This window comes from Ornithorhynchus anatinus, chromosome 7, assembly GCF_004115215.2.
Source record: "Ornithorhynchus anatinus isolate Pmale09 chromosome 7, mOrnAna1.pri.v4, whole genome shotgun sequence".
In the NCBI taxonomy this organism is placed as follows: Eukaryota; Metazoa; Chordata; class Mammalia; order Monotremata; family Ornithorhynchidae; genus Ornithorhynchus; species Ornithorhynchus anatinus.
This window is the reverse complement of record NC_041734.1, coordinates 75,993,654-76,020,090: the sequence shown is the minus strand read 5'-3', so window position 1 is coordinate 76,020,090 and position 26,437 is coordinate 75,993,654. Positions and strand designations below refer to the sequence as shown.

The 26,437-nt window shown below is 43.8% G+C and overlaps 1 protein-coding gene across 4 annotated transcripts in view; it reads right to left on the bottom strand.

Annotated features, from left to right (window-relative positions):
* RAPH1 (Ras association (RalGDS/AF-6) and pleckstrin homology domains 1) overlaps window positions 1–26,437 on the bottom strand; it is a 130,716-nt gene that overhangs the window by 5,395 nt on the left and 98,884 nt on the right. For 3 of the 4 annotated variants that reach the window (XM_029068983.2, XM_029068981.2, XM_029068982.2), the window contains 9 exons: window positions 20,374–20,451; window positions 15,037–15,196; window positions 12,497–12,618; window positions 8,546–8,611; window positions 7,312–7,455; window positions 5,472–5,582; window positions 2,296–2,394; window positions 1,759–1,879; window positions 359–501 (listed from right to left, as the gene is read on the bottom strand). In XM_029068983.2, the coding sequence (XP_028924816.1) occupies window positions 359–501; window positions 1,759–1,879; window positions 2,296–2,394; window positions 5,472–5,582; window positions 7,312–7,455; window positions 8,546–8,611; window positions 12,497–12,618; window positions 15,037–15,196; window positions 20,374–20,451 (1,044 nt within the window). Of the gene's footprint in view, window positions 1–220; window positions 502–1,758; window positions 1,880–2,295; window positions 2,395–5,471; window positions 5,583–7,311; window positions 7,456–8,545; window positions 8,612–12,496; window positions 12,619–15,036; window positions 15,197–20,373; window positions 20,452–26,437 lie in introns of those variants that run through there. The other variant, XM_029068980.2, reaches the window with a different exon arrangement.

Genomic DNA, 26,437 nt, shown 5'->3' with positions numbered 1-26,437 from the left:
TCCCTTCCCCTGCCTGCCCTCCTTTGGAGGTGAGAATGAGCAGAGAAGTGGACAAAAGATAAGCAAAGCAAGAAGAAAAAGGGGAAGCAAGCAGCCTGGAGAGTCTGCAAATTGAACCGATTTTCCCCCGGTGAAAATCCACACTGATTTGTCTTAATCTGCTCATCCATTTGGATAGAAGCTCAATGACAGACACCCGGAAGAAAATGCCACTAGTGGAAACGGGGACCACATTTAATGGGGTGACGGAGGAGGACAGTGAGGCTAGCTAGCTAGTGAACCTCATGGCACCATGAAGCCCCTTTTCCTCCTCGGAAGCCAGTGGTGTTTGACCGTTGGACCCAAGGTGCCTCGTTACCTTGCTGGACTCTTCCAGTTGAGTGCCTCGCTTCCAGGCCTCTGAGAAGATGGAGCTGACGATACTCTGGGAACGGATATGTCCGGCGGGTTGGGTGTCAGAAACTCCACTATCAGACTGATTAGAATGATTGGATTGAGATTCTGCGTAAAACAGGTTTTGGCAAAAAATGCGATTAAGTAGGTCACTTTTCTCAATGTAAAGAAATCTCTTCGGTGACATTTTTATCAATTCCAAGGAAGAGGCCAGGTAATTTTTATGCCATTCCCGTACTTCACTAGGCCTACTTATCCACACTCTTCCTACTTACCCATTGTCTTCTCCCATTAATCCTTAAAATAATCTACTTAATGTACCTCTTATCCCTTACTTATCTCTCCAGTTCCCAGCTGCTTTCTTATGCCCTTCCTCTGCCTGGAACTAGCCATCCAGCCCACCCCTTTCACACACCACAGACCACTTCTCACCCCATTTCTGAAACCTCTCTGAGGTCACATCTCCTCCAGAGGGCCTTCGTCTATGCTGTTAACGCCCTTGAATACTGTAGTTCAATCATTTTTCTGCTTCAGTGGTAGAGGGGCGCTTTTATTAGTACTGCTTTAAGTCAATCCAACAAGATCGAATTGGCAATTTTAGGTAAAACGTAATTTAAGCCTTAGACCGTGAGCCCCATGTGGGACAAGGTCATATGTGATTATCTTGTATATCTACCCCAGTGCTTAGTATGATGCTTGGCATAAAATAAGTGCTTAACAAAGTCAGTATTACTATTTATCTCCAATTTAAATGATCGTTTCAAAACGCACTATCTTTTTCTTTATCCAGAGCGCCGAAATGAAAACTCCCAGGAAGACTGGCTTCTATAATAATTACAATTGTGGTAACTGTTAAGGGCTTACTACGTGCCAAGAACTGTTCTAAGCGCTGGGGTAGATACAAGCTTCTATTCCACCTTCGCATCTCCCCATCCAGCTAGCCATTCCCTTTGTTTCCCCCAAACGATTCTAAACATCACATCATACTGGAGTGGGAAATGGTACTTTGCAGTGCTCTGCACATAGAAACAGCTCAAAAAATACCACTGCTGAGGACGACGACATCAGAAAGATGCCTGGCCTCTTGCTAAAACTGGACTACGGTAATATTATCGCACACAGAAATTGCTTTCTAAAATACCTTTTGTGTGATTTTTGCAGTAATCTAGCCCTAAGGTTCTCTCCTTAGAGTAACAGAAGAATTGTTTTTCCTAAAAGTTGTTTGAGAAGTTTTCAGTTACATAACCTTTGAGATTACATTGAAAGCAACCAGATCAGTTACAGTCTCTGGGGAGAAAATGACGCGTGCAGTCTTTCCCGTCACTGACAAAAAGAAATATTCAAGGTTTGGATTTCTTTCTTTACCTGGTATGCTGGAGGAACTAGATCCTGATTTGATGCTGGAGCTAGACAAAGAGGTCCAATCGCAGGCTGATTCTGTCCTCTTCTGTGCTTCTTGATAGTTCATATAGAGTTGTTTTCCATACTAAACAGAAAAAATAAGAACGGAAGATAAATCATTCACGTGTGCATTCTTTCTGGGAAAGGATTCTGTCTTATTCTTCTTTCATCATTCCATCAGTGCCGAATATAGTGTCTTGCTCCATTCATTAAATATTACTGGCCTTCATCTGAACTCAATTTTGCTTGTTTTTTTTTTTTGCTGATTCATAGCCTACATTTCTACTACATGCTCCTCTTCCCAAAGCATCCAAGCTTCACAATCACCACCTACCCATGCTTACGGAAATTTCTGGAATGATGGTAAAAAGGTAAAAAAAAAAAATGTGACTTTATAAGAGTAGCCCAACAGGAATTTTGCTGAACTACACCAGTTTTATTAAGACCAAGAGAACACAGGCTCTTTCATCAGCACTTCAGACAAATCCAAGCAAAATGTACCTTTGCAATACGAATGCCATTTATCCACTGGTGGAGAGTTCTAACGTCATCGCAACAGAGGTATTTGATGTACTGAGATTTCTTCTGTATCTGTGGATGCTACAGGAGTAGAAAAACTGGTTTTACTTTTTCAAGTGTGACAAAGAATGAAAAGAGAGCAAGGGGGATGGCCATCTTAGACCCGTAGATTAAAACTGCCCTGATGATATTTATAAACTAATAGAGAATTTGCCGGGGTTGTTCCCTAAAAAAACCTATTAATTCAATTGATCTACTCCATACTCTGATATAGCCATATCCTTATTTTTAACCCATGGATATCTATCAAAGCTCCCCTTAGCGTCCAGGGATAATATCTCTATTGTATGGTACTTTCCCGGTGCTCTGCATATAGTAAGTACCAGTAAGAGCACTTCAGTGCCTAGTGGAAGAGCCCAGAGCTTGGGAGTTAGCGGTCGAAGGTTCTAATCCCGGTCCTGCTAGTTGTCTGCTGTGTGAGCTAGGGCAAGTCACTTAACTTCTCTGGGCCTCAGTTACCTCATCTGTAGAATGGGGAGTGAGGCTGTGAGCCCCAAATGGGACGATCAAATGGGACGATCTGATTTCCTTGTATTTACTCCCAGTGGTTGGCACATACTAGGAGCTTAACAAATAACACAGTTATTATTATTATTACCACTGATTGATTACAGTGCTCTGCGCACAGTAAATGGTCAACAGTTACCACTGACTGATTGATTACATGGATCTGTTTCTCCAAGGAAGAGCTCTTGGAGGTTGGGGGTGACTGCAGAAATTTAGGATTCTGTATGCTTTTGGTTCCTTATTCTCCTCTTCCTGAAATGTTGCTCCTTCCCTCATTTTTGAAAGCTAGAAGCTCGGTGTGCAGCCTCGGGTACTTTAAGGAAAGAGGCTAGGCAATTCAAAAAATTCAATCAATCTTGACACAAATTGTCATTGAGAATTAACTCATTCTAGCCTTAGCAATTCTAAATTTCTACGACTCATAAGAATGTAAGAGGGGGATAAAAAGACCTGTCAAAATACTGTCAGCTTTAACCGACGGTTAAATGAAAAAGGCTGAAAAGAGGAAAAAATATTACACGATTATTGCTACATTTTAATGCTGTACACCTGGACTGCATCATCCTTAATTTATTTAATGTCATTTACTCTTAGTGTTGCACCTGACAGCCCTCCCCCACTTAGACAGTGAACTCCTTTCAGAATAAAGAGCATGCCTGAATAATTTATCATGTATTTATTCCAGTCCTCAGTACAGTACCTGGCACAGATTACGTGCTCAACAAGTACAATCGTTATAAAAACAATATCTTCTTTTTTTTAAAAAAAGTCACTCTCTAGGAAAAAGGGAATGAAACAAGTGGAATCAAGAGGGTTCTAAAGGTTAATATTTAGTGTGCGTGATTACAGTACACCCCTTCTAGTGAACTGTACATTCCAAGCGCTTAGTACAGTGCTCTGCACATAGTAAGCGCTCAATAAATAGTATTGAATGAATCAATTAGTACCCTTCTGATTTTTTTCCACTATAACACTGCTAAGAACCTTAAATGTCATTGATCAGGCAACTTCACTTTTTTGACATCCACCATGCCGAGGAATATCTGGTCCTCTTATGCTTTGACAATGCAGGGAAATTAATGGAGAGACCTGGGAGAAAGCTGTTTTGATAAACAGCCTTCCTATTAAATATATTTTCAATCTGACTTTATTTTGTTCCTTTCCAGGAGCTCAGGACTGGGTACCAGAGGTCTATGATGTCTAGCTGTCCCTGGTTGGATGACACGATCCATCAACCGATGCTATTTACTGAGCACATACTGTGTGCCGAACACAATACTAAAGACTTGGGATAGTACAAAACAATAGATTTGGAAGGTTCATTCATTCATTCATTCAATAGTAGTGTGGCTCAGTGGAAAGAGCACGGGCTTGGGAGTCAGAGGTCATGGGTTCGAATCCTGGCTCTGCCACTTGGCAGCTGTGTGACTGTGGACAAGTCACTTCTCTGGGCCTCAGTTCCCTTATCTGTAAAATGGGGATTAAGACTGTGAGCCCCATGTGGGACAACCTGATTACCCTGTATCTACCCCAGCGCTTAGAACAGTGCTCTGCACATAGTAAGCACTTAACAAATACCAACATTATTATTGAGCGCTTACTACGTGCAGAGCACTGTACTAAGCGCTTGGAATGTTCAATTCGGCAACAGATGGAGACAATCACTGTCCAATGACAGGCTCACAGTCTAATCGGGGGAGACAGACGGCAGAACAAAACAGAACGAAACAAAAACAAGACAACATTATCACGATAAATAGAATCAAGGGGATGTACACCTCCTTATCAAAATACATAGGGTATTAACAAAATAACAAGACAACATTATCACGATAAATAGAATCAAGGGGATGTACACCTCATTAACAAAATAAATAAGGTGCGATTCATGTTCTCAGAATTCCTTTCTAGATTCCCCTCTAGATCGTGAGCTCATTGTGGGCAGGGAATGTATCTGCCAACTCTGTTGCATTGTACTCTCCCAAGCTCTTAGCCCAGTGCTCTGCACACAGTAAGCACTCAATAAATAAGATTGATTGAAGAAGCTTACAGTCTATGGGAGGAGCCTGAACCACAGAGTTCCTACTGGGGCCCGGGAGAATTTGGGGAGGGAGATTAGGAAGAGGGGTTGGGAATCTCCGGTAGTGATGGTGGTGAGAAATTCTCTGGAAAATTCGGTCTTACTCCTCCTGGGTCGGATCGAAAGAGTCTCTTCCCTTGTCCACAGTGCTCTCAAGTGGCCCAGCAGAAAGGGAACCTTGTAAGAACAGCTTTCTTTCTATCCGAAGGCTTCAGGTGGCTGATTTTTTTTTTTCCCAAAAAATTGCTCTGAAATTTCTTGTAGTCAGAAATATGCTGGAAATTAATCCTGAAAGCCCAGTTGTACAGGTCTATTCCTTCCCCCTGAAAAAACCTCCACCAGCAACTCACAAATGGTGCCGTTACACCACTGTTTCCCTTCTACTTCTTCCTATTTCAGTCTCCAACTAAAAGAGTAACCAAACGCTGGAAAAAAGGGGTGCTAAAGTTATGGACAATTCTTCAATCTATTGTCCAACTTTAACAAATTCCTTGAAGACCAACTAGTTTACCTTCAATGCTAGGCAGAAGTCGGTAGGTGCTTTGTATTTGTTCCGATAATCCTGCCCGAGGTAAACATTAACATGATCCAGCTGGAGAAAGCACACGAGATCCCGGGAGACCTAGTCCATATAAAAAAGAAACCGATCAACAAGACTCAACAACAAAATGCATCTTGGAATGAAGATTCTAAAAACACAATGTTCTTGCCCAGAGGAAAAGACAATAAATTCAAATCCCTTTCAATAAACTCAAACAACAATTCAGTCTCGGCTACGCGCTTGCCCCCGTGGAATGGGATAACCCTTTATGATTTTTAAGACATATAAGGGACAGGAGAGTCCCTAAGTTATTCTGAAATTCAGAGCTGCTGACTTTTCATTCAAACTGACTCTCAAATTTTTAAGTGGGATACCATTCAGTTGATTTTGAGATTTAAAGGCTGATTACTTAAAATAATTCACGTCCCCTTTTCTTCTACTACTCTGCTTCTACTAGAGAAGCAGCGTGGCTCAGTGGAAAGATCCTGGGCTTGGGAGTCAGAGGTCATGGGTTCGAATCCCGGCTCTGCCACTTGCCAGCTGTGTGACTGTGGGCAAGTCACTTCACTTCTCTGTGCCTCAGTGACCTCACCTGTAAAATGGGGATGAATACTGTGAGCCTCACGTGGGACAACCTGATGACCCTCTATCTACCCCAGCGCTTAGAACAGTGCTCTGCACATAGTAAGCGCTTAACAAATACCAACATTATTACTTCTAAATTTGGGAGGGAGAGAGAGATTGCGTGGGCACACATGCAAGAAAGACTCTATGTAAGAGGGTGCTAGGTAGGAAAAGGATGAAAAGATGAAATTCAAAGCGTAGTACTTTCAGGTTGGGGTGGGAGAGAGATTGGAGCGAATGTCTATAATTAGACTTTTGGATTGTCTGGGAGTTTTATTTATTTATGCTCTTCCTACCCCATTAATAAACTATTGAGGACCTTTGGTAACGCTCTTATTCCGATGAGTGTTTTCCAGCGGATCAGCTTCCAAGTCTTCCTGTACCTTCAAGACTGACTGCATTAAAGCGAAGCAGATTGGCCTAGTGGATAAAGCATGGACTGGGAGTCAGAATGACTGCCACTTGTCTGCCGTGTGATGTTGGGCAAGTCACTTAACTTCTCTGCAGTCACCTCATCTGTAAAATGGGGATTAAGACGGTGGACACTATGTGGGACACGGTCTGTGTCCAACTTGAGTAGCTTGTATCTACCCCAGCGCTTAGTATAGGGCCTGGCACATAATAAGCACCTTACAAATACCATAAAAAAACAATCTGAACAAGACTGTACACAATTGTAAATCCTGATCTATATCACTGGTTGCAGGTACAGCCTCTCTGATTTGGATTGGGCTGGGCATGTCATCACTGAGTAAATGGCTTCTTGATAAACCTTTCAGGACATCCAAATTTAATAATAATTAATTATAATTATGGTATTTGTTAAGTGCTTACTACGTGCCAGGCACTGTACTAAGCTCTAGGCTGTATACAAGCAAATCGGATTGGACACGGTCCCTGGCCCACGTCAGGCTCACATTCTCAATCCACATTTTAAGGATGAGGTAAAACGTCATAACTCCTCGGGGAAACTCCGGCATGGTATTTCCCTATTTTTCGGGGGGTCTGGAGGAGGGGGAGATGGAGAACAGGGGAGAAGAGGGGCTTAGCCTACAGTCCAGGACAACGGGGAAGAAGAGATGAGTCTGGATAGATGACAGCAAGTCATGGAGAAGGGACCCCACCCCCCAAAGAAAGTGTTGACACCCCACTGGATATCCCCAAAATAATGAATAAAGTATCACACCTTTTGTTTTCCTTTAGGGAGATAGTAAATTCCAGAAGCTCTCAATAAAAAGTAACGCTTTTTCCAGGACTTCTTGCCATCATCTTTCAGCCACAGGATTCCTTCAATTTCCGGCACAGTCACTGAGCTTCCACAGAAACATTCCTGCAGGACAGAGAGGGAGGGAGGGAGAGAGCAATTTAGAAAGCAGAAACTGCATTTTTAAAATAACAGAGAAACAAAGCAGAAACTGTATTTTGGTGGGGGCTATTTTGGGTTTTCTTTCCAAAATACTGATTTTTTAAATCTCGATCTCCTGGCATATTTCCCAGAAGTATATCAAAAGGAACATTAGCCTGGACAAGGCACTTAACATCTCAGAGCCTCAGTTCCCTCATCTGCAAAATGGGGATTCATTCATTCAATAGTATTTATTGAGTGCTTACTATGTGCAGAGCACTGTACTAAGCGCTTGGAATGTACAATTCGGCAAAAGATAGAGACAATCCCTGCCCACTGATGGGCTTACAGTCTAGTCAGGGGGATTCGATACCTGTTCTCCCTCCAATTTATAATGTGAGCCCAGTGTGGGAAGTGATGATCTTACAACTACTCTAGTGCTTAGTACAGTGCATGGCACCTAGTAAACCACAAATACCATAATTATTATTAAGTGAACTTAATTAAAACAAAAGCATGCATCCACTTGAAAAGATCCCCATTCGAAATAATATGGTCCTAAATCAACTATATAGATTTGTTAAAATAAGGGATAGAAATACTATTTAAAAAATTTCTAACTACTTCCCCTACTTTTGCTTGTTATGGGCAGGGAACATCTCTGCTAAAGGTTTTATTGTAATCTCCCAAGTGCTTAGTACGGTGCTCAATAAATAACACGGAATGACTTTTTATCCTCTTTTTCTCCTTCCATCTTTTTCTCTTGTCCTCCTGTTTCCTTTTCCTTCTATACCAGAATTCCATTTGGTAAATAATCTCTGGTTCTTTAGGAACATGTGGTTTTCTTGTGTTTGGCCAGGTTTATGCCCCTCCCCGGTGTGTTTTTGGCATGACTCCAAATATAATCAAAAAGGAAACTGTTGGAGAACTCTGAATGCACAAATAGGAGGAGCTTTGAAAATGATTTTAACATTGGTTCAAAATTTGTTTTAAAAAATTCAGATATCTGATTTCCTTATTTTGGTGCTGAACTTTTAAAATTAACATGATCACTGTCTTGGTTATCCAGTTTTACCTCCAGAAGCACCTCCTTATTTCTGTCTGCCATCTCAGATGTTTCCTTTTTTCCCAGAAGGTAGTTCTGAAAGAAAAGTCAAGCATTAAATACATCGGCCTAAAAATGAAATACATTACTTCATTAATATTAGAGTCTGTCTCCCCACCCCATTCCCGATTATAAGCTCGTTACGGGCAGGGAATGTGTCTGCTACTCTCTTAACTGCTTAGTACAGTGCTTTGCACATAGTAAGTGCTCAATAAGTACCACTGATTGACTGCAGGGCTTTTATGGTTACAGAAAGGGACAAAATTAACATTCTGTAACTTGATTTCGCAGTGTTGTTTCCTCACCTGAAATGTGAGAGGAAAACACATTTGAAAAGGTTAGTGTTAATATAGATCGAGCCATGGCTCTGCTTCCTTTTCTTGAAGCAGCGTGGCTCAGTGGAAAGAGCCCGGGCTTGGGAGTCAGAGATCATGGGTTCGAATCCCGGATCTGCCACTTGTCAGCTGTGTGACTGTGGGCAAGTCACTTCACTTCTCTGGGTCTAAATTCCCTCATCTGTAAAATGGGGATTAACTGTGAGCCTCATGTGGGACAACCTGATTACCCTGTATCTATCTCAGCACTTAGAACAGTGCTCTGCACATAGTAAGCGCTTAACAAATACCAGCATTATTATTATTATTATTATCTGGGCCTCAGTTACCTCATCTGTAAAATGGGGATTAACTGTGAGCCTCACATGGGACAAGCTGATTACCCTGTATCTCCCCCATCGCTTAGAACAGTGCTCTGCACATAGTAAGCGCTTAAATATCAACATTATTATATTTTACGTTACAGAAACCCCACTCCTCAAGCAACTCCGGTGGTTGCCCATCCACCTCTGCATCAAACAAAAACTCCTCACCGTTGGCTTTAAAGCAGTCAATCACCTTGGGCCCTCCTACCTCACCTCGCTACTCTCCTACTACAACCCAGCCCGCTCACTTTGCTCCTCTGATATTAACTTTCTCACTGTGCCTCCATCTCGTCTACCTCGCCGCTGACCCCTCGCCCACGTCCTGCCTCTGGCCTGGAACGTCCTCCCTCCTCAAATTCGACAATTTCTCGCGCCCCCTTCAAAGCCTTTTTGTAGGCCCATCTCATCCAAGAGGGCTTCCCTGTCTAAGCCCCCCTTTCCTCTTCTCTCACTCCTTTCTGCGTCACCCTGACTTGCTCCTTTTGTTTACCCACCCACCCCCAGCCCCACAGCATATCTGTAATTTATTTATATTAGTGTCTTTCTCCCCCGCTTTAGTCTGTAAGCTCGCTGTGGGCAGGGAATGTGTATGTTTATTGTATTTTGCTCTCCCGAGTGCTTAGTACAGTGCTCTGCACACTGTAAGCACGCGATAGACAATGGAACGGATGAATGTCTTCTGCCCTTTAAATACTATCATCTATAATTAGTATCAACCATATTTATTGAGCACCGGCACGCAGGGCACTCTGCTCGGCACTTGGGAAACCTAGAAATAAAGGATACAATGCCTGCCCTCAAGGAGTTTACAGCCTAACGGGGAAGACAGTAGACATTAACTGACAAATACAGTGTAGCTAAGAGCGAAAGACTACGTATCAATAATAGACACAAGTGAATAAATAACTAATGAACAGATACATTCTGGTGGAATGGAGGGATGGTATATTCAGGAGAGTGGGGTCATTATTTAGGATTCCTATTTGTTTCTGACTCAACGGAATGCTTCAGGCTATCCCTTGTGAAAAATGCTTCTCGACATCCATCAATCACTCATCGTCCCTTGGGATACGGTAAGTGCATCACAGGTCACGATGCAAGGCTTAAGGAGAGGTCCCTGTCAATTTAGAAATCCTAATTAAGTCACGTATGGAAAACTGGCATAATAGATTTTGAAAAAGAAATCCTAAAAGCACTTTGGCCCTTCTTAACCCTGTGGGGACACCCTCGGAACTATTCCAGTATCACGTGATCAAGTCAGCTGCCAACTCTTATCGTTCCAACTAGATACCACATCAGCACCATGACAAGTCGTTTTTGTGACAACGGTAATAGGAAAAGTGTGAAAAACAGTGTACCCACTCACAACTGGCCTTTTAAACTACCTCGAAATAAGCATTCTCAGGTTGGGGGGACAGGAATGCAGATGAGGAGGGGATGAACGTCGTTCTCCAAGGCCTTTTTAAACATCACTGAGCCTTTTTCCTGCCATGATCTGCCGAAGTTTGAATTCTCTTTTCATTTGCTCGCATTTACTGAGCATTTACTGTGTGCTGAGCACTGTACTAAGTACTTGGGAGAGCACAGTACAGCAATAAAGAGACACATTCTCTGCCTACCATGAGCTTACAGTCTGGGGGGGGGGGGAGATAAACATCAATACGTATAAATACATTACAGCTATAGACAGACATTAATGCGAATAAATAATTACAGATTAGTTAAGCGCTTACTTTGTGCCAGTCACTGTACCAAACCCTGGGATAGAGACAAGATAATCGGGTTGGAAACAACCTCTGTTCCACATAGGACTCACAGTCCTAATCCCCATTTTATAGATAAGGCGAGGCACAGACAAGTTAAGGGACTTGTCTAAAGTCACAAAGCAGACAAGTGGCAGAACTGGGACCCAGGCCTAGCCTCTTTCCACTAGGCCACACTGCTTCTCAGGAAAAGTGCCTACCAACTCCGTTCATAATAATAATGGCATTTGTTTTATTATTGCAATAATAATGGCAGAGAAGCAGGGTGGCTCAGTGGAAAGAGCACGGGCTTGGGAGTCAGAGGTCATGGGTTCGAATCCCGGCTCTGTCACTTGTCAGCTGTGTGACTGTGGGCAAGTCACTTCACTTCTCTGTGCCTCAGTTACCTCATCTGTAAAATGGGGATTAAGACTGTGAGCCTCATGTGGGACAACCTCATTACCCTGTATACCCCAGCGCTTAGAACAGTGTTCTGCACATAGTAAGCACTTAGCAAATACCAACATTATTACTATTATTGTTTAGTGCTTACTATGTGCCAGGCCCTGTTCTAAGTAGATACAAAGTATTCAGCTCGTCCCACGTGAGGCTCTCAGTCTTAATCCCCATTTTCCAGATGAGGGAACTGAGGCACGAGAAGTGAAATGACTTGCCCCAAGTCACACAGCTGACAAGTAGCGGAGCCGGGATTAGAACCCATGACCTCTGACTCCCAAGCCCGGGCTCTTTCCACTAAACCCTGCTGCTTCTGTGTTACACTGTACTCGCATAAGCACTTCAGTGCTCTGCACACAGTAAGGGCTCAAAAGATACGACTGATCTCATTTTCCACAGCATCATCATCTGCAAAATTGAAGCCTTAAAGAAATAAGTGCTCATCCCGCAGTGAAAGTGTTAGTGATAATGCCACGCCTGCATAATTTGGACCAACCGGGACTCGTGGAAAGAGGCTGGACCTGGGAGCCCAGAGGATCCGGCTTCCAGTCCCTGCTCTGTCACTTGCCTGCCATGTGACCCTAGGCAAGTTGTTTCACATCTCTGGGTCTCAGTTTCCTTAACTATAAAATGGGGATTAAATCCCTGTTCTTCTTCCCCCTTGGACTGCCAGTTCCAGGTGGGGAAGGGGATTTGTCTGATAAGATTGAACTGTAACTTTCTAAGCAAACAATACAGCACCACTTTTGAACAAGCCATGAACTCTTCAGTGAGTGGTGCCGTGTCAGCAAATTTTGCCATCTTATGCCCAACTTGGTTATTTTTTTAAAAATATATCTATAGGTTTATATTTACAAAGAATGCAAATAATCTTTAGAACCACTGGTTGGAATGCAAAACTGTCAACATTTCAGCATGTTCCAGCCACGATCTGAAGCCCCCGTGATCTACCATTCATAAAATAAAAAAATCTGAACGTTGCTCGGTCGAGGTATTTGATCTCTTGCCATACTTGAGGCTCACCTGAGGGTTTTTGAAAAGAGCGTATTTTTCTCTCCGTTCTAAAAACATGAGCTTGTTCTGACTGTCTCTTGTCCAGTTTAGAAGATTCTCGACTAAATTTTCATGGTCTTCAAAGATTCTCTCTGAAAAGATTAGAAAGGCATGATTCCGACTTTGAAAACATCTCACGAATGTCACAACCTATGAATGTCACTCCTTCCCTTTGAAGTCCAGAAGGTAGACACCACAAGACCTCAGAAAAAGTTTCCCCAACTGAAGAGAAAGACCTGACCTTTTGGCGAAAGCGACGCAGACGGTGATGAAGAAACATGAAAGGCAGATGAGTCGCGTCGGAAAATGTACCTACAGTTCGCTATGAACGGAATCCTTTGGAGATTATCGTTTGAATTGGGAAGCTCGGTTTGGGTTTTTGCGATGGCCCTGGAGCTCTCACTTGGGGGTCCTCTTGTGATTTCTGAGCCTCCCCACTCGCCTGCCTGCTTCCTTCCAGACCGTCCCTTCTTCTAACCCACTCTGGGGTACTCTCCGTGTGAGACATTCCCGCTCCCAGATTCAAATATTCAATAACTTTCCAGACTGAGGGGGGTGGGGGAAGGTTTGCTCTGGTGACTCCTCACGAGCTGCTCGACTTTTCTGCTGCTGTTAAACACTGCTTCAGCCCTCCCTCCCTTTGCTCTTTGGGGTTGGCCCAAAAGGAATAATAATAATGATAATAATGTTGGTATTTGTTAAGCGCTTACAATGTGCCGAGCACTGTTCTAAGCGCTGGGGTAGACGGGGGCAATCAGGTTGTCCCATGTGGGGCTCACAGTCTTAATCCCCATTTTACAGATGAGGTAACTAAGGCACCGAGAAGTTAAGTGACTTGCCCACAGTCACACAACTGACAAATGAATGAGCAAAATTGGTTAACAAGAGCGAGGCGGACATACTAAGTCGGTACACATCTTCGCGGGGAAATTACAGGCCGGGCAGCCTGGGCTTCTTCTATATTGTTTGCCATTTCAATCAAAGTATTTGGGCTTCTGTCACTTTCTGTCAAAAGCTCTCATTCTCCCCCTCCCATCGGCAATCTTAAGGGTGCCTAGAACGCTGCAGAGAAATAATGATGATGATGATGATTATGATGATAATGATGATGATGTGTGACTGTGGGCAAGTCACTTAACTTCTCTGTGCCTCAGTTACCCCATCTGTAAAATGGGGATTACCTGTGAGCCTCACGTGGGACAGCCTGATGACCCTGTATCTCCCCCAGCGCTTAGAACAGTGCTCTGCACATAGTAAGCGCTTAACAAATACCAACATTATTATAACAATAACAATAATGATAATTTTGGAATTTCTTAAGTGCTTATTATGTGCCAGGCACTGTACTGAGCGCTGGGGTGGACACAAGCCAATCGGGTTGGACAAAGTCCCTGTCCCACTTGGGACTCACAATCTCAATCCCCATTTTACAGATGAGGCACCTGAGGCCCAGAGAAGTGAAGTGACTTTAAGGTCACACAGCAGACAAGTGACTCTAGGATTTTCCATTACCATTCCCGGCTCGGTGGAAAGAGCCCGGGCTTGGGAGTCAGAGGTCATGGGTTCGAATCCCAGATCTGCCACTTGTCAGCTGTGTGACCGTGGGCAAGTCACTTCACTTCTCTGGGCCTCAGTTCCCTCATCTGTAAAATGGGGCTTAACCGTGAGCCTCACGTGGGACAACCTGATTACCCTGTACCTACCCCAGCGCTTAGAACAGTGCTCTGCACATAGTAAGCACTTAACAAATACCAATATTATTATTATTACTTCCCCAAGGGGTGAAAAGAACACTATTATTAGGAGCCTTAGCAGAAGCACCGCCAGAGGCCTTGGGGAATAAGCTGACGGTGGGGCTAGAAGCAGAGGGTCACTCCCACCATGGCCATGGCTAGAGAAGCAGCAGGGCTCAGTGGAAAGAGCCCGGGCTTGGGAGTCAGAGGTCACGGGTTCGAATCCCGACTCTGCCACTTGTCAGCTGTGTGACCGTGGGCAAGTCACTTCACTTCTCTGGGCCTCAGTTCCCTCTTCTGTCAAATGGGGATGAAGACCGTGAGCCTCGCGTGGGACAACCTGATGACCCTGTTTCTGCCCCAGAGCTTAGAACAGTGCTCTTTACATAGTAAGCGCTTAACAAATACCAACATTATAACTATTATTCCCATGGCTGCAATCTAGAAACACAGCTGGCTGCTTCCCGCTTCTTCTCCCTGAGGCGCTCCTAAGTCACTGGGGCTCAGGGTTTCTCCTCCTGCCTGCCCGCTCAAGTGGGAACTCCATCCACAGCCTGAGCTCCCTCCAGAGAGTTTAAGGTGGTTTCCGTTGGCATCTCATCCACCAGGAAATGACCAAATACGCAGAAGACAAACCAGAAGGGCTTGCCAAAGAAATGAAAGCCAAGCGGTCGAAACCGCAAGACTGGCCTTAGAGGTCAGCAACGGATTCCTCGAAGGGCCGTATTTGGAAATACTAAGAGTTCACGCGTCGTCGAGCACGGGGTGAGCACCCACCCATTTGTAATTCAGAGATGGTCTCGACCAAGGACCAGTCTAAGCTGTAGCCGCAGTGGGATTTGTCCATCATGTTATCCAGCACTTGTCTCACGGTCTGCCTCTCGTCCACCATCATCGTCTTGGAGCTGTCGTCGGACATGTGGACTCGGATCACCAGCTGGAAGAACAAGAGGGGGAAATCTATTGTAAAATCTCATTAGAGACACTTGTGCCATGCGCCAAGGCATTTTCTGGTTTGTGTGCTTTGTTCAAATTTAATTACGCCAAGGAAGTTGTATTTCTGCATTCAGTGGCCTCTCGCAAACTTTGGTACTATTACTACAATTATTCCTTTGCAAGAAAAAGTGGGAACCTATTCACATACTGAGCAAAAATAATAATAATTGTGGTATTTGTTAAGCCCTTACTATGGGAAGCGCTTACTATGAGAAGCAGCATGGCTCAGTGGAAAGAGCATGGGCTTGGGAGTCAGAGGTCATGGGTTCGAATCCCTTCTCTGCCACTTGTCAGCTGTGTGACAGTGGGCAAAGTCACTTCATAATAATAATAATAATAATAATAATGATGTTGGTATTTGTTAAGCGCTTACTATGTGCCGAGCACTGTTCTAAGCGCTGGGGTAGACATAGGGGAATGAGGCTGACCCACGTGGGGCTCACAGTCTTAATCCCCATTTTACAGATGAGGGAGCTGAGGAACAGAGAAGTTAAGTGACTTGCCCACAGTCACACAGCCGACAAGTGGCAGAGCTGGGATTCGAACTCATGAGCCCTGACTCCAAAGCCCGTGCTCTTTCCACTGAGCCACGCTGCTTCACTTCTCCGTGTCTCAGTCCCTTCATCTCCAAAATGGGGATTAAGACTGTGAGCCTCACGTGGGACAACCTGATTACCCTGTATCTACCCCAGCACTTAGAACAGTGCTCTGCACATAGTAAGTGCTTAACAAATACCAACGTTATTATTATTACGTGCCAGGCACTGTACTAAGCGCTATGGTGGATAAATCAGGTTGGACCCAGGCCTTGCGCCACATGGGGTTCACAGTCTTAATCCCCAATTTACAGATGAGGTAACTGAGGCTCAGAGGAAATGAAGTGACCTGCCCAAGATTACACAGCAGACAACTGGTGGAGCTGGGATTAGAACCCAGGCCCGTGCTCTATCCAGTAGTTAAATTGTAGTAGTTAATGCTTTATTTTTAGGATACGAGTTGTGTATTTTGCTTTTCCCCTAAAACAGAAAGGTCCTGTCAAATGACGGGAAGCAGTGGTGTTGTGGGGAGCCTCTGTGGGGCTGGGAAGTGCATGATCCACAGTGAGGATATGGTAGCGGAGCCAGGAAAAGGCAGCCAGAAAAAGCCATTCTGGGATTGTGTAAAGAGGAGAGAATCAGCTGTGGGCTGGTAGAGGCCTAGAGCGGGAATATAAAGAGAGTAAAGATTTTAGGAGGGCTGAGGACAGAGGGGGGCAACAGACTTCTAAAAGCCCCCACCCCAGGCTGCCATTAATTTGGTTTTTTCGGCCTTGAATGGAAACTCAAGTCTGGTCGGTGACCTAGACTGGGCGAGACTGGGGGTCTAGCGCAAGAGGCTATGGGCGCCACTGCTCTCATGAAGTTGATGACTCTTCAGGCCCCGAGAAGCACCATCACATCCAGGTAAGTACAATTCATGTGAGGGTGAATCTGCAGGTGTAGGGTGGTGTAGTCTTCCAATGCCAGGCTGGTGGGCAGCAGGGCGTGGGAGCAAACAGAGGCTCCCGGATAGCGTTGGTCCAGAAAGGTGGGGTTTGGGGGGATGGAGAAATCCCAGGAGGCCCAGCGTGGGAATGCTCTGGATAAGGCAAGGGCTCCAGGGGGCAGGGTGGTGGTGGCATCAAGAAAGGCCTTGAGTGAGCACATCGGGAGGTGAGGGAAATCTTGGATTCCGCCACAGTCGATTTTCAGCCGGTTTAAAAAAAAATCAGCACGCATAACCGAGCTCTTTGCCACATAAATACATTATTATAGCTTCTTCAGGAGCTTGGCCTAGCGGAGGGAGCACGGACCTCGGGGTCAGAGGACTGGGTTCCAATCTTGGCTCCGCCACTTGTCAGTTGTATGATCTTGGGCGAGTCACTTCACTGTGCCTTTGTTCCTCAAACGTATAATGGGAATTCATTGCCTAGTCTTCCTCTTACTGAGACTGTGAGCCCCATGAGAGACAGGGATATGTGTCTATCCCAGCACAGTGCTTGACACAGAGGAAGTGCTCAACAAATACCTTTAAAAGGCAATATGGCACCCCCCTCCACTCCACAAAATGAGATCCTCCTCTAGATCGCGTGGTAATACCAATGCGTGACGGAGAGTTCCTTCTACAGCGGGGGCATGTAAAGCCGGTCTTTGATGCACTTCTGCGTCCTTAATCTTAATTCCTGGTACCATGTTGGTTTCTCCCACTTGCTATGACAACCTTTCCAAAACCTCTGTTCTACGACAGTCACCCCACTTTTTACTGATCTTCCCTAGGTTCCTACCTGCAACAACTTACTGTCAGGCCACTGCCGTGTCAATTGAGACTGGCTTCACTGTCTCTTTTGCTTAGCCTGTTGGCCCATTTCAGCTAACCACAGCATCCTCGACATGCTCACCCACCACCCGTGTGATAATAATAATAGTTATGGTACTTGTTAAGCCCTTAATACGTGCCAAGCACTGTTCTAAGCGCTAGGGTCGATATAAGTTAATCAGGTTGGACACAGTCCCTATCCCTCATGGGGCTCATATCCAAACCCCATTTTACAGATGAAGTGACTGAGGCCCAGAGAAGCGAAGTGACATATGTCTGCAGACATATGGCGGGGGTGGGATTAGAACTCAGGTCCTTTTGACTACCGGGCCCATGATCTATCCATGGTCCGTCCACTAAGTGACGCTGCTCACTGTGGGCAGGGATTGTCTGTCTTTAATGCTGTACTGTACTTTCCAGGCACTTAGTACACTTACTGCACACAGTAAGCGCTCAATAAATATGACTGAATGAATGAAAGCTTGTCACGACGTGATAAGCAGGGCTCTGATGCTGGTCAACCGACAGAATCCAGGACCTCACGGTCCAGGATCGCATGATCCGCTCCTAGAGCCAGATTACTCACTGTGCCCCACTCTCTTCTGCCTTGCCACTGACCTTTTTCCCACATCCTCCCTCTGGTCTGGAACTCCCTGCCCCTCCATATACTCCAGACCACGATTCTCTCCACCTTCCAAACATTGTTCAGATCCCATCTCCTCCAAGAGACCTTCCCCTAATAAGCCCCTACTCCCCCGACTCATTCCCCCTTCTGCGTCGACTCTGCACTTCAAGCTGTGGCCTTTGGACACTGGATCTTCGCCTCACCTGCAACCCCACCAAACTTACATACATACCTCGAAAGTTATTACGTATATTTAAAGTCACATATCTTGAAGTTATTTATATGGATGTCCATCACCCCCTCTAGACCACAGGCTCGTTATGGACACGGAACGTGCCCACTAATTCTGTTGAATTGTACTCTCCCAAGCGCTTTGTACAGTAGGCGCTCAGCAAATACCACTGATTGATTGACTTGGGATCCTATTTTGACAACCGATACATATATATATATATACACACACATATATATACACACACACACATATATATATATATACACACACACATATATATATATATATACACATATATAAACACACACACACACACATATATATATATATATACACACAGATAGAACCGCTCTGTGGTACGCTGAGGATAAACCCTTATATATCTGAGCAGGTGGATAATAATGGTGGTATTTGTTAAGCGCTTACTATGTGCAAAGCACTGTTCTAAGCGCTGGGGGGATACAAGGTGATCAAGTTGTCCCACGTGAGGCTCACGGTTTTAATCCCCATTTTACAGATAAGGTAACTGAGGTACAGAGCAGTTAAGTGACTTGCCCAAAGTCACCCAGCTGGCAAGCGGCGGAGCCGGAATTCGAACTCATGACCTCTGACTCCCAAGCTCGGGCTCTTTCCACTGAGCCACGCTGCTTCATTGATGGCATGCCTGTTGCCCTCTCAAACCACCTATCATACACTTAGTATAGTGCTCTGCACCTAGTAAATGCTCGATAAATACCAGGGATTCACTGATCTTCTTGATTTATTTGCCTACCTCTTTTTCAATCGTAGCAATCGCTGATTGGCATTCAGTTCTATGGGGCAAATAAAAATCTTTTAAAGCGGTCTGCAAGTTGCCTAACCCTTACTCGCTAGACTAAGTTTGTGACCCATAGAGCTTTGCTTGTTCTTAAAGGCGAGTGGTAATCATCGTCACATCTTCTTGGGTGAGGGCTTCCAAAACACAGTCACTGGGGCCAAGATATAGTGAGCCCTCTTGGAACTGCTTCTCTTCTCTCACCCCTCCCTCAGTCCCACAGCACTTATGGACATATCCTTAATTAATCTGTTTATCCCTCTCTAGACTGCAAGCACGTTGTGGGCAGGGAATGCATCTACCCACTCTGTTATATTGGACTCTACCAAGCGCTTAGGACAGTTCTCTGGACATGGTGAGTGCTCAATAAATGCCACTAATCAACTGATTTCAGTTTTCCCATTTGACATTTCACGAGAGCAGTGAAGACAGTACAATGCTCTGCACACAGTAAGCGCTCAATAAATACGACAATGAATGAATGATAAAAAAGTATTGGGTATCTAATGTGTACACTCATTATGAATAGTACGTCTCCACTGGCAAGCTGTGGCCAGAGTTGCAGTGTGGCTTAGTGGAATGAGCTCGGGACTTAGATTTCAGGTGCCGAGTGCTAATTCTGATTCTGTCACTGGCCTGCTGTGTGATCTAAGTAAATCACTTGACTGCTCTGTGCCTCAGTTTCCTCATCAGTAATATGGGGATACAAATGTCAGATCTCTGTCCTTCTGAGATGTGAATCACATGAGGGACAGGGAGTGGGTCCAATCTATTTTATAGCTACCACAGTGCTTAGCTCAAAGATTGGCGCAAGGTAAATGTTTAACAAACACGATCATTATTATTATCATTACATCGCATACCTTTTCATTTGGGCAAAATCATGCTAATGAACTATCTCTGATAATGTGCGTAAGAGGGCTACAAGTTCAGTGGTTGATTTAAAGCAACTAAAATTAGGAATAAAACTACCCGAGAAGCCAAAATATTCCCAAACAAACGAATATCTTCAGTTAAATGGATACACACTGCCTTTAAGACGTCCTGCAGATAAACTGTGTGGATGAGGAGGGATGAGGATGGGGAAACAATCCAAAAGTCACACATCACCTTTTTCACTTGTGCCTCTTTAATCTTCTCTAGTGCCACTCTGATCTTCTCAGCTTTCACTTTTGCTGCCTGTTCTTCCTGCGAATACAAAGCACGTTCTATAAACAAATGGCAAATTGACCCAGGAAATTTAGACTTCTTTTGAGGGCTCTTCCTAAGTTTGAATTTCAGAAAGAATATCATATCCCACCGGTCACCAGCTTGTGCTTGTTATAGAGAACCCCTTATATTTTCGTTAAAGAAATGTTTTAAAATGGTAAACCACCGAAATCATTTATTGTAACGTATGCTATCTAAATGACCCTCAACATTTTCAATAAACGGAAGTAGAGCGTTCCTCAGGGCCATCAAAACAGTCCCCTAAATATCAATGTTACAATATCACTGAGACAAAAGTATCTGGATTACCAGAAAACAATTTTCACACCTTTCCCAATAGTTTTTAAAAATTAAAAATACACCAAAATTGACTTTTCAGATACTCATCTCAGGCATTATTTTTTTCACCTTGCGATATTGTCTCACATGCTGGGTTTTGCTGCCTGTTTTCAAAGTCTTACCCTGCCAAACCAGTTTGGTACTGGTCATGACAGAAACACCAATCCATAAGTATTGCTTTTCTTGCTAAATTCTTATCCATTCTAAAAATATTCCAAATTCTAAACCTTTGGAAATTTTCTACTTTGATGCTTAAACTAGAACTCTGAAAAACCACCAAGAATAGAAATACTCTAACCCTTTCTCTGTCTCCTAATACACAATACTATAATATCAGTACTTACTTGTGATTTCCAGCAATAAGCCATATTATAGCTGTAATATTACTCTCCAACTGAAATACAAAAACTCTCATGCAAGCGAGCCTTGTCTAGAGAAGGATTTTTATTCCAAACCTATACCGCTTGAATATTATACTTGCAATATCAAACAAAAGCACAAATCTTCAACTTCTACTGAAACACGGCAAAAGAGGAACAAGCAAAAAGTCAAAGAAAACCTTTCTCCCCATCGGCTTTACTCCTTCCGTCCATTCCTTGTCCTTTCCTTTCAGCCTAAATAATTGCTCAAACAGATGTCGTCGAATCCTTTTGGAACAATGTTGGAGGGAATCGACAGAAAAATACTAGCCGATGAAAAATCAGGGTTCTCCTCTCCATTACACAACCGCTGGTTCAATCCGTAGCGGATGTGTCTTTGAACCGGCTCGCTCATCTAGCGCCTGATTCTTGAGCCATTTTGCTAGGGAGAACATCAGAAAGCATCTTTCCTTCTACAATCCCGAGGCTGCCGTCTCTCCTTCTGAATGGTTTCCCTTTCCACCGGTCCCCGCTCCCGTTGGGCCCCGGCTGGCGGGCATTCTGCAGTACCTCCTGTCGAGGTGACTTTTTACCTCTCAGTACTTGGTGGGTGGAGGACGGCTTGTTTGTCAGAAACATGATCCCTTTCAATAAAGAGAGTCAGTGAATTGACAAGACTGAAACGATTGAGACCTGAAACACTATCTGAAAACCCAGTTGGGCAGAAAATGCAGCCATTTATTCTAAAAGCGCAGAGCTGTACGGTGATTTAATTTAAGGTCACTCACTATCAACCAGTTTTTTCCAGGATAAATTTTGTTTTGAATTAATCTTTTTCCCCCACTTATGACAATGGCTGTCCATGGAAGCTCACTGTGGGCAGGGAATGTGTCTGTTATATTGTTCTCTCCCAAGTGCTCAGTACAGTGCTCTGCACCCAGGAAGAGCTCAGTAAATATGACTGATTGACTGAAGCTGTTCAGAGCAATCCATTTGCTTAGAAGAGCACTTTGAACAGTGCTCAGAGCTTAGAACAGTGCTTGGCACTTAGTAAGCGCTTAACAAATACCATCATCATCATCATCATCCATTCAAACAGATATTTTTATTTGTCAGAGTTTCAAATTGAACATTCAAAATGAAACTATTCATAGAAGTAAACTGCCATGCTAGTCTTTTCCCATAATCCCTAAACTAGAATTTGTATTTAAGTAAGAAGTCTTTCCCTTAGAAGCCGTTTTTAGTAGTTACAATTAAGTTACTATCTGGGGTCTGTAAATCATATTTTTCTCTTTGGGGAGAGCCTGTGGACTATGAGAATTTTGAAGGACAGGGACTGTGTCTGATCTGATTATTCTGTATCTATCCTAGCATTTAATACATTGCTCGGCACAGAGTAAACACTTTATAAATTCTACTATTATCATTATTGTTATGAATTCCTTACCCAAAGAAAAATGCTATTTTAAGACTCTGTAGTATGATAAGAAAACACTGAGGTAAAATACACAGTATGGCACATAATAAGATCCTGTAATATAGTACGTAAAAGAGTTGAAAAGCAGTGTGGCCCAGTTGAAGGACCATAGATCTAGAAATCAGGGGGCTTGGGTTTTAATCCCAGAACTGCCACTTGCCTCCTGTGTGACCTTGGGCAAGTCACTTAACTTCTATGAGCATCAGTTTCCTCATCTATACCATGGGGATAAGATTAGATTGTAAGCCCCTTGATTCTATTAATCGTGATTATGTTGTCTTGTTTTTGTCCGTCTGTCTCCCCCGATTAGACTGTGAGTCCGTCATTGGGCAGGGATTGTCTCTGTTGCCTAATTGTATATTCCACGTGCTTAGTACAGTGCTCTGCACATAGTAAGCGCTCAATAAATACTATTGAATACCTGATCTCACTCCCCCTTAGTCTGTGAGGCCCATGTGGAACAGGGACTGTGTCTGGACTGCTCGTATTACGTTTATCCCACTGCTTAACACAGTGCTTGGCACAAAGTAAGAGTTCAACAAATTCCACATCCACAGAATGTTAATAAGTCTGATGAAGAAATACTTCGATTAAGGTCTGATGATTTCTTTACAAATGCCTTTGTGAAAAGGGGGCTTAATGACCTGTAGGAGAGGAATCATGTCAACATTTTCTATGGCAGAAAAAACAGTCTTGTCTAAGGAAAAGAAACAGACATTTCAGGTTGTAAGACTCAAAACAACTGATCCACTCGTGTGGTTTCTTGCTCAAACCTCTCATGAATTCTTTGAGCCCAGCCTTCTTCTAAGGACAATAAAAGGGCTTCACACAAAATCAGGCCCAGGCTGCTTCTTTAAAAGGGAAGAAACTCAACATCCTCTACTCCCGTCACACTCTCAAATCCTAGTGTACCTATCACAAACATCAAACGCCAAGCCCTCTCCGATTGCATGAAAGACCCAAACTAGGACACCTCTTGATTACATGGAAGTCAACACTGTTGATGCAAAGTGTTGAAAAGTTTCTTATCTCCTTTGTTTCTGGGGAGAAAAAACCAAAGAAAAAAGATTTGCCGGAAAAGGGCTGCATTAGCCAAATGAGGAAAACTGCCAACTTCCTATGGGAGGGAACTGTCTTTGGAAAAACTAGTCTGGCAGAGAGATAAAAGCTGTCTTGCTATTTCTTTTAAAAACTGGTTTAATTCAATTCCTAAGAGACACTTAGGAATAGTATTCATGACCCTCAAAAATACAGGGGTCACTAAAAAGTCACTCCTTACACCTGAATGCCTCCTATATTAGACTTTAAACTCCTTGATGGCAAATAGTGTGGGTTTTTTTTTAATACATCTATGGTACTCTTCCAAGTACAAAGTAGAGTGCACTGAAGAAAGGCCACCCCTCGCCTCATTTCAAAGCCCTAATAAAATCACATCTCTCCCAAGAAGCCTTTCTTGAACAAGTCCTCCTTTCCTCTATTCATTCAATCAATCAATTATATTTTCTCCCTCCCTTCTGTTTGGCCTCTGCACCTTGATCTGTCCCCCTCAATAATAATAATAATGTTGGTATTTGTTAAGCGCTTACTGTGTGCAGAGCACTGTTCTAAGCGCTGGGGTAGATGCAGGGTAATCAGATTGTCCCACGTGAGGCTCACAGTCTTAATCTCCATTTTACAGATGAGGTCCCTGAGGCCCAGAGAAGTGAAGTGACCTGCTCACAGTCACACAGCTGACAAGTGGCAGAGTCGGCATTCGAACCCATGACCTCCGACTCCCAAGGACGGGGCTCTTTCCACTGAGCCACGCTGCTTCCCCTCAAGCACTCGATACTCACATTTCTCTCCTTCGGGGGATCCTATGAGCCTTAGCCTCAGCCCCACGACACTGATGCATGTATGTGTAACTTATCCATATTGTCTCTCTCCCCCTCTAGCCTGTTATGTCCTTGTGGGTGGAGACTGTGCCTACCAACCCTATTATTTTGTTCAAGCACTCAGTAGAGTGCTCTGCACACACTAAGCCCTGAATAAATACCACTGATTGATGGATGAGAATGATGAAGAGAAGAAATAAAGCAGGGAGCCAGAGGGTGAATACAAGAAAAACAGTCACACTCCTAGTCACCGACGCTTTCTCAGACTTCAGATCATTGCTTGGGCCCCAGAAGTGGCAGCAGAAGAAACTGAACCCAAACGCAGCCTCCTCATGCTCCGGCTATGGCCCTCAGTGACCGCGGCTTCTGATGCCATTTCCACTGTAATCTCCGCGGCTGTGGTGGAAATGACCTTGGAAGTCAAGACCGATGGAGACTATACGGGCAGTGGAAGAAGGATGTAATGATAATAATAATAATATTAAAAATAGTATCTGTTAAGCAGTTACTATGTACCAAGCCCTGCACTGATTGCTGGTGTAGATACAAGATAATCGGGTCCCACGTGGAACTCAAATTCAAAGTAGGAGGGAGAACAGGGATCGAGTTTCCATTCTGCAGATGAGGGGAACTGAGGCACAGAGTAGCTAAGCGCCTTGCCCAAGGTCACACAGCAGAGGTTCTCTGACTCCCAAGCTTCCGCTCTTTCCACTAGGCCAAGCAGCTTCTCCACTATGGCTGCAGCTCCCTACCACCTCAAGCAAAATTTAGACCGTAACGGCTCCCACCTGCGACAGCGTGAGTGCCTGTCGAGTGTTAGAGGACTTCACCTGAAAGAGGATGTGTTGTCATCTTCACCTGGCTATGGAAGGTAGGGTTTGGTAGGGAGTTAAGACACCTCTTGCCTGCCGTGTGACCTCGGGCAAGTCCCTTATCTTCTGGGTTTCAGTTTTCTCATTTATAAAAGGGGATGGGATACCTGTTTTCCCCACCTCAAGTGTCTGCCCTCATAAGGATCACAGTCTATGTCCGACCTGGTTAACTATCCCACTCTTTAGTAAAGTGCTTGGCACACAGTGATTACCAAATACCAGAATTATTGTTTGCTGTTATTATTCCCAGGGACCAGCGAGGGAAGACAGGTAGATGGTGGTTCTACAGGGAAACCAGATCAAAAACTTTATAATTGGAAAAGATTGCAAAGTTGCAGCGTTCCTCTTTCCCCCCCTCCACTCAAAACCTCTACAGTTGCACTGATTGGATGAAACAGAGTAAATCTCCTTAACCCCAGCTGACGGTGTGCCACTGATCAACACAGGGAATTATTCTGGTGAGTTATTGATGAGTTACGCAAACTGAAAACTGCTCCTCAAGCAATAACTTAATTAACCAGACTAACTCTTTTCCATTAGCTGACATCTTGCATTGAAAATATCATGGAATAAGCTCACCCAAAGAATTCTAAAACCAGGACACCTATCTGGGAGTTTTATGCATGCAAACTCTCCAAGTTGCATATACTGAATGGAGTACTGAAAGAAGAAAACACAGGAAGAACGGATGCTGAGGAAACAACACTCTAAACTGCTTCTTTAAAAAATATTAACTAAAAGTTTAAAAACTGTGCTTGCACATTGGTGTTATGTTATATATTATCAACAGATATGAACTCGATCACTGACTCAGATATCTGAGTGAGTAATTCACTTTAATACGACAAAGGGCTGCTAAAAAGAATCTGATTAAAAACAACCAGAAAAACTTCCTGATTGGTTTTCTGAAGTTTTGGGAGATGCCATTTTATCTTTGATCCTTTAAAGCCATGATCTGGGAGTAATCATGGAGGCATTTTTCCTCTATTAGCAAAAAAAATTAAAATACTTTCTGAAGTGCAAAGAAATAATAAAAAATGGTTG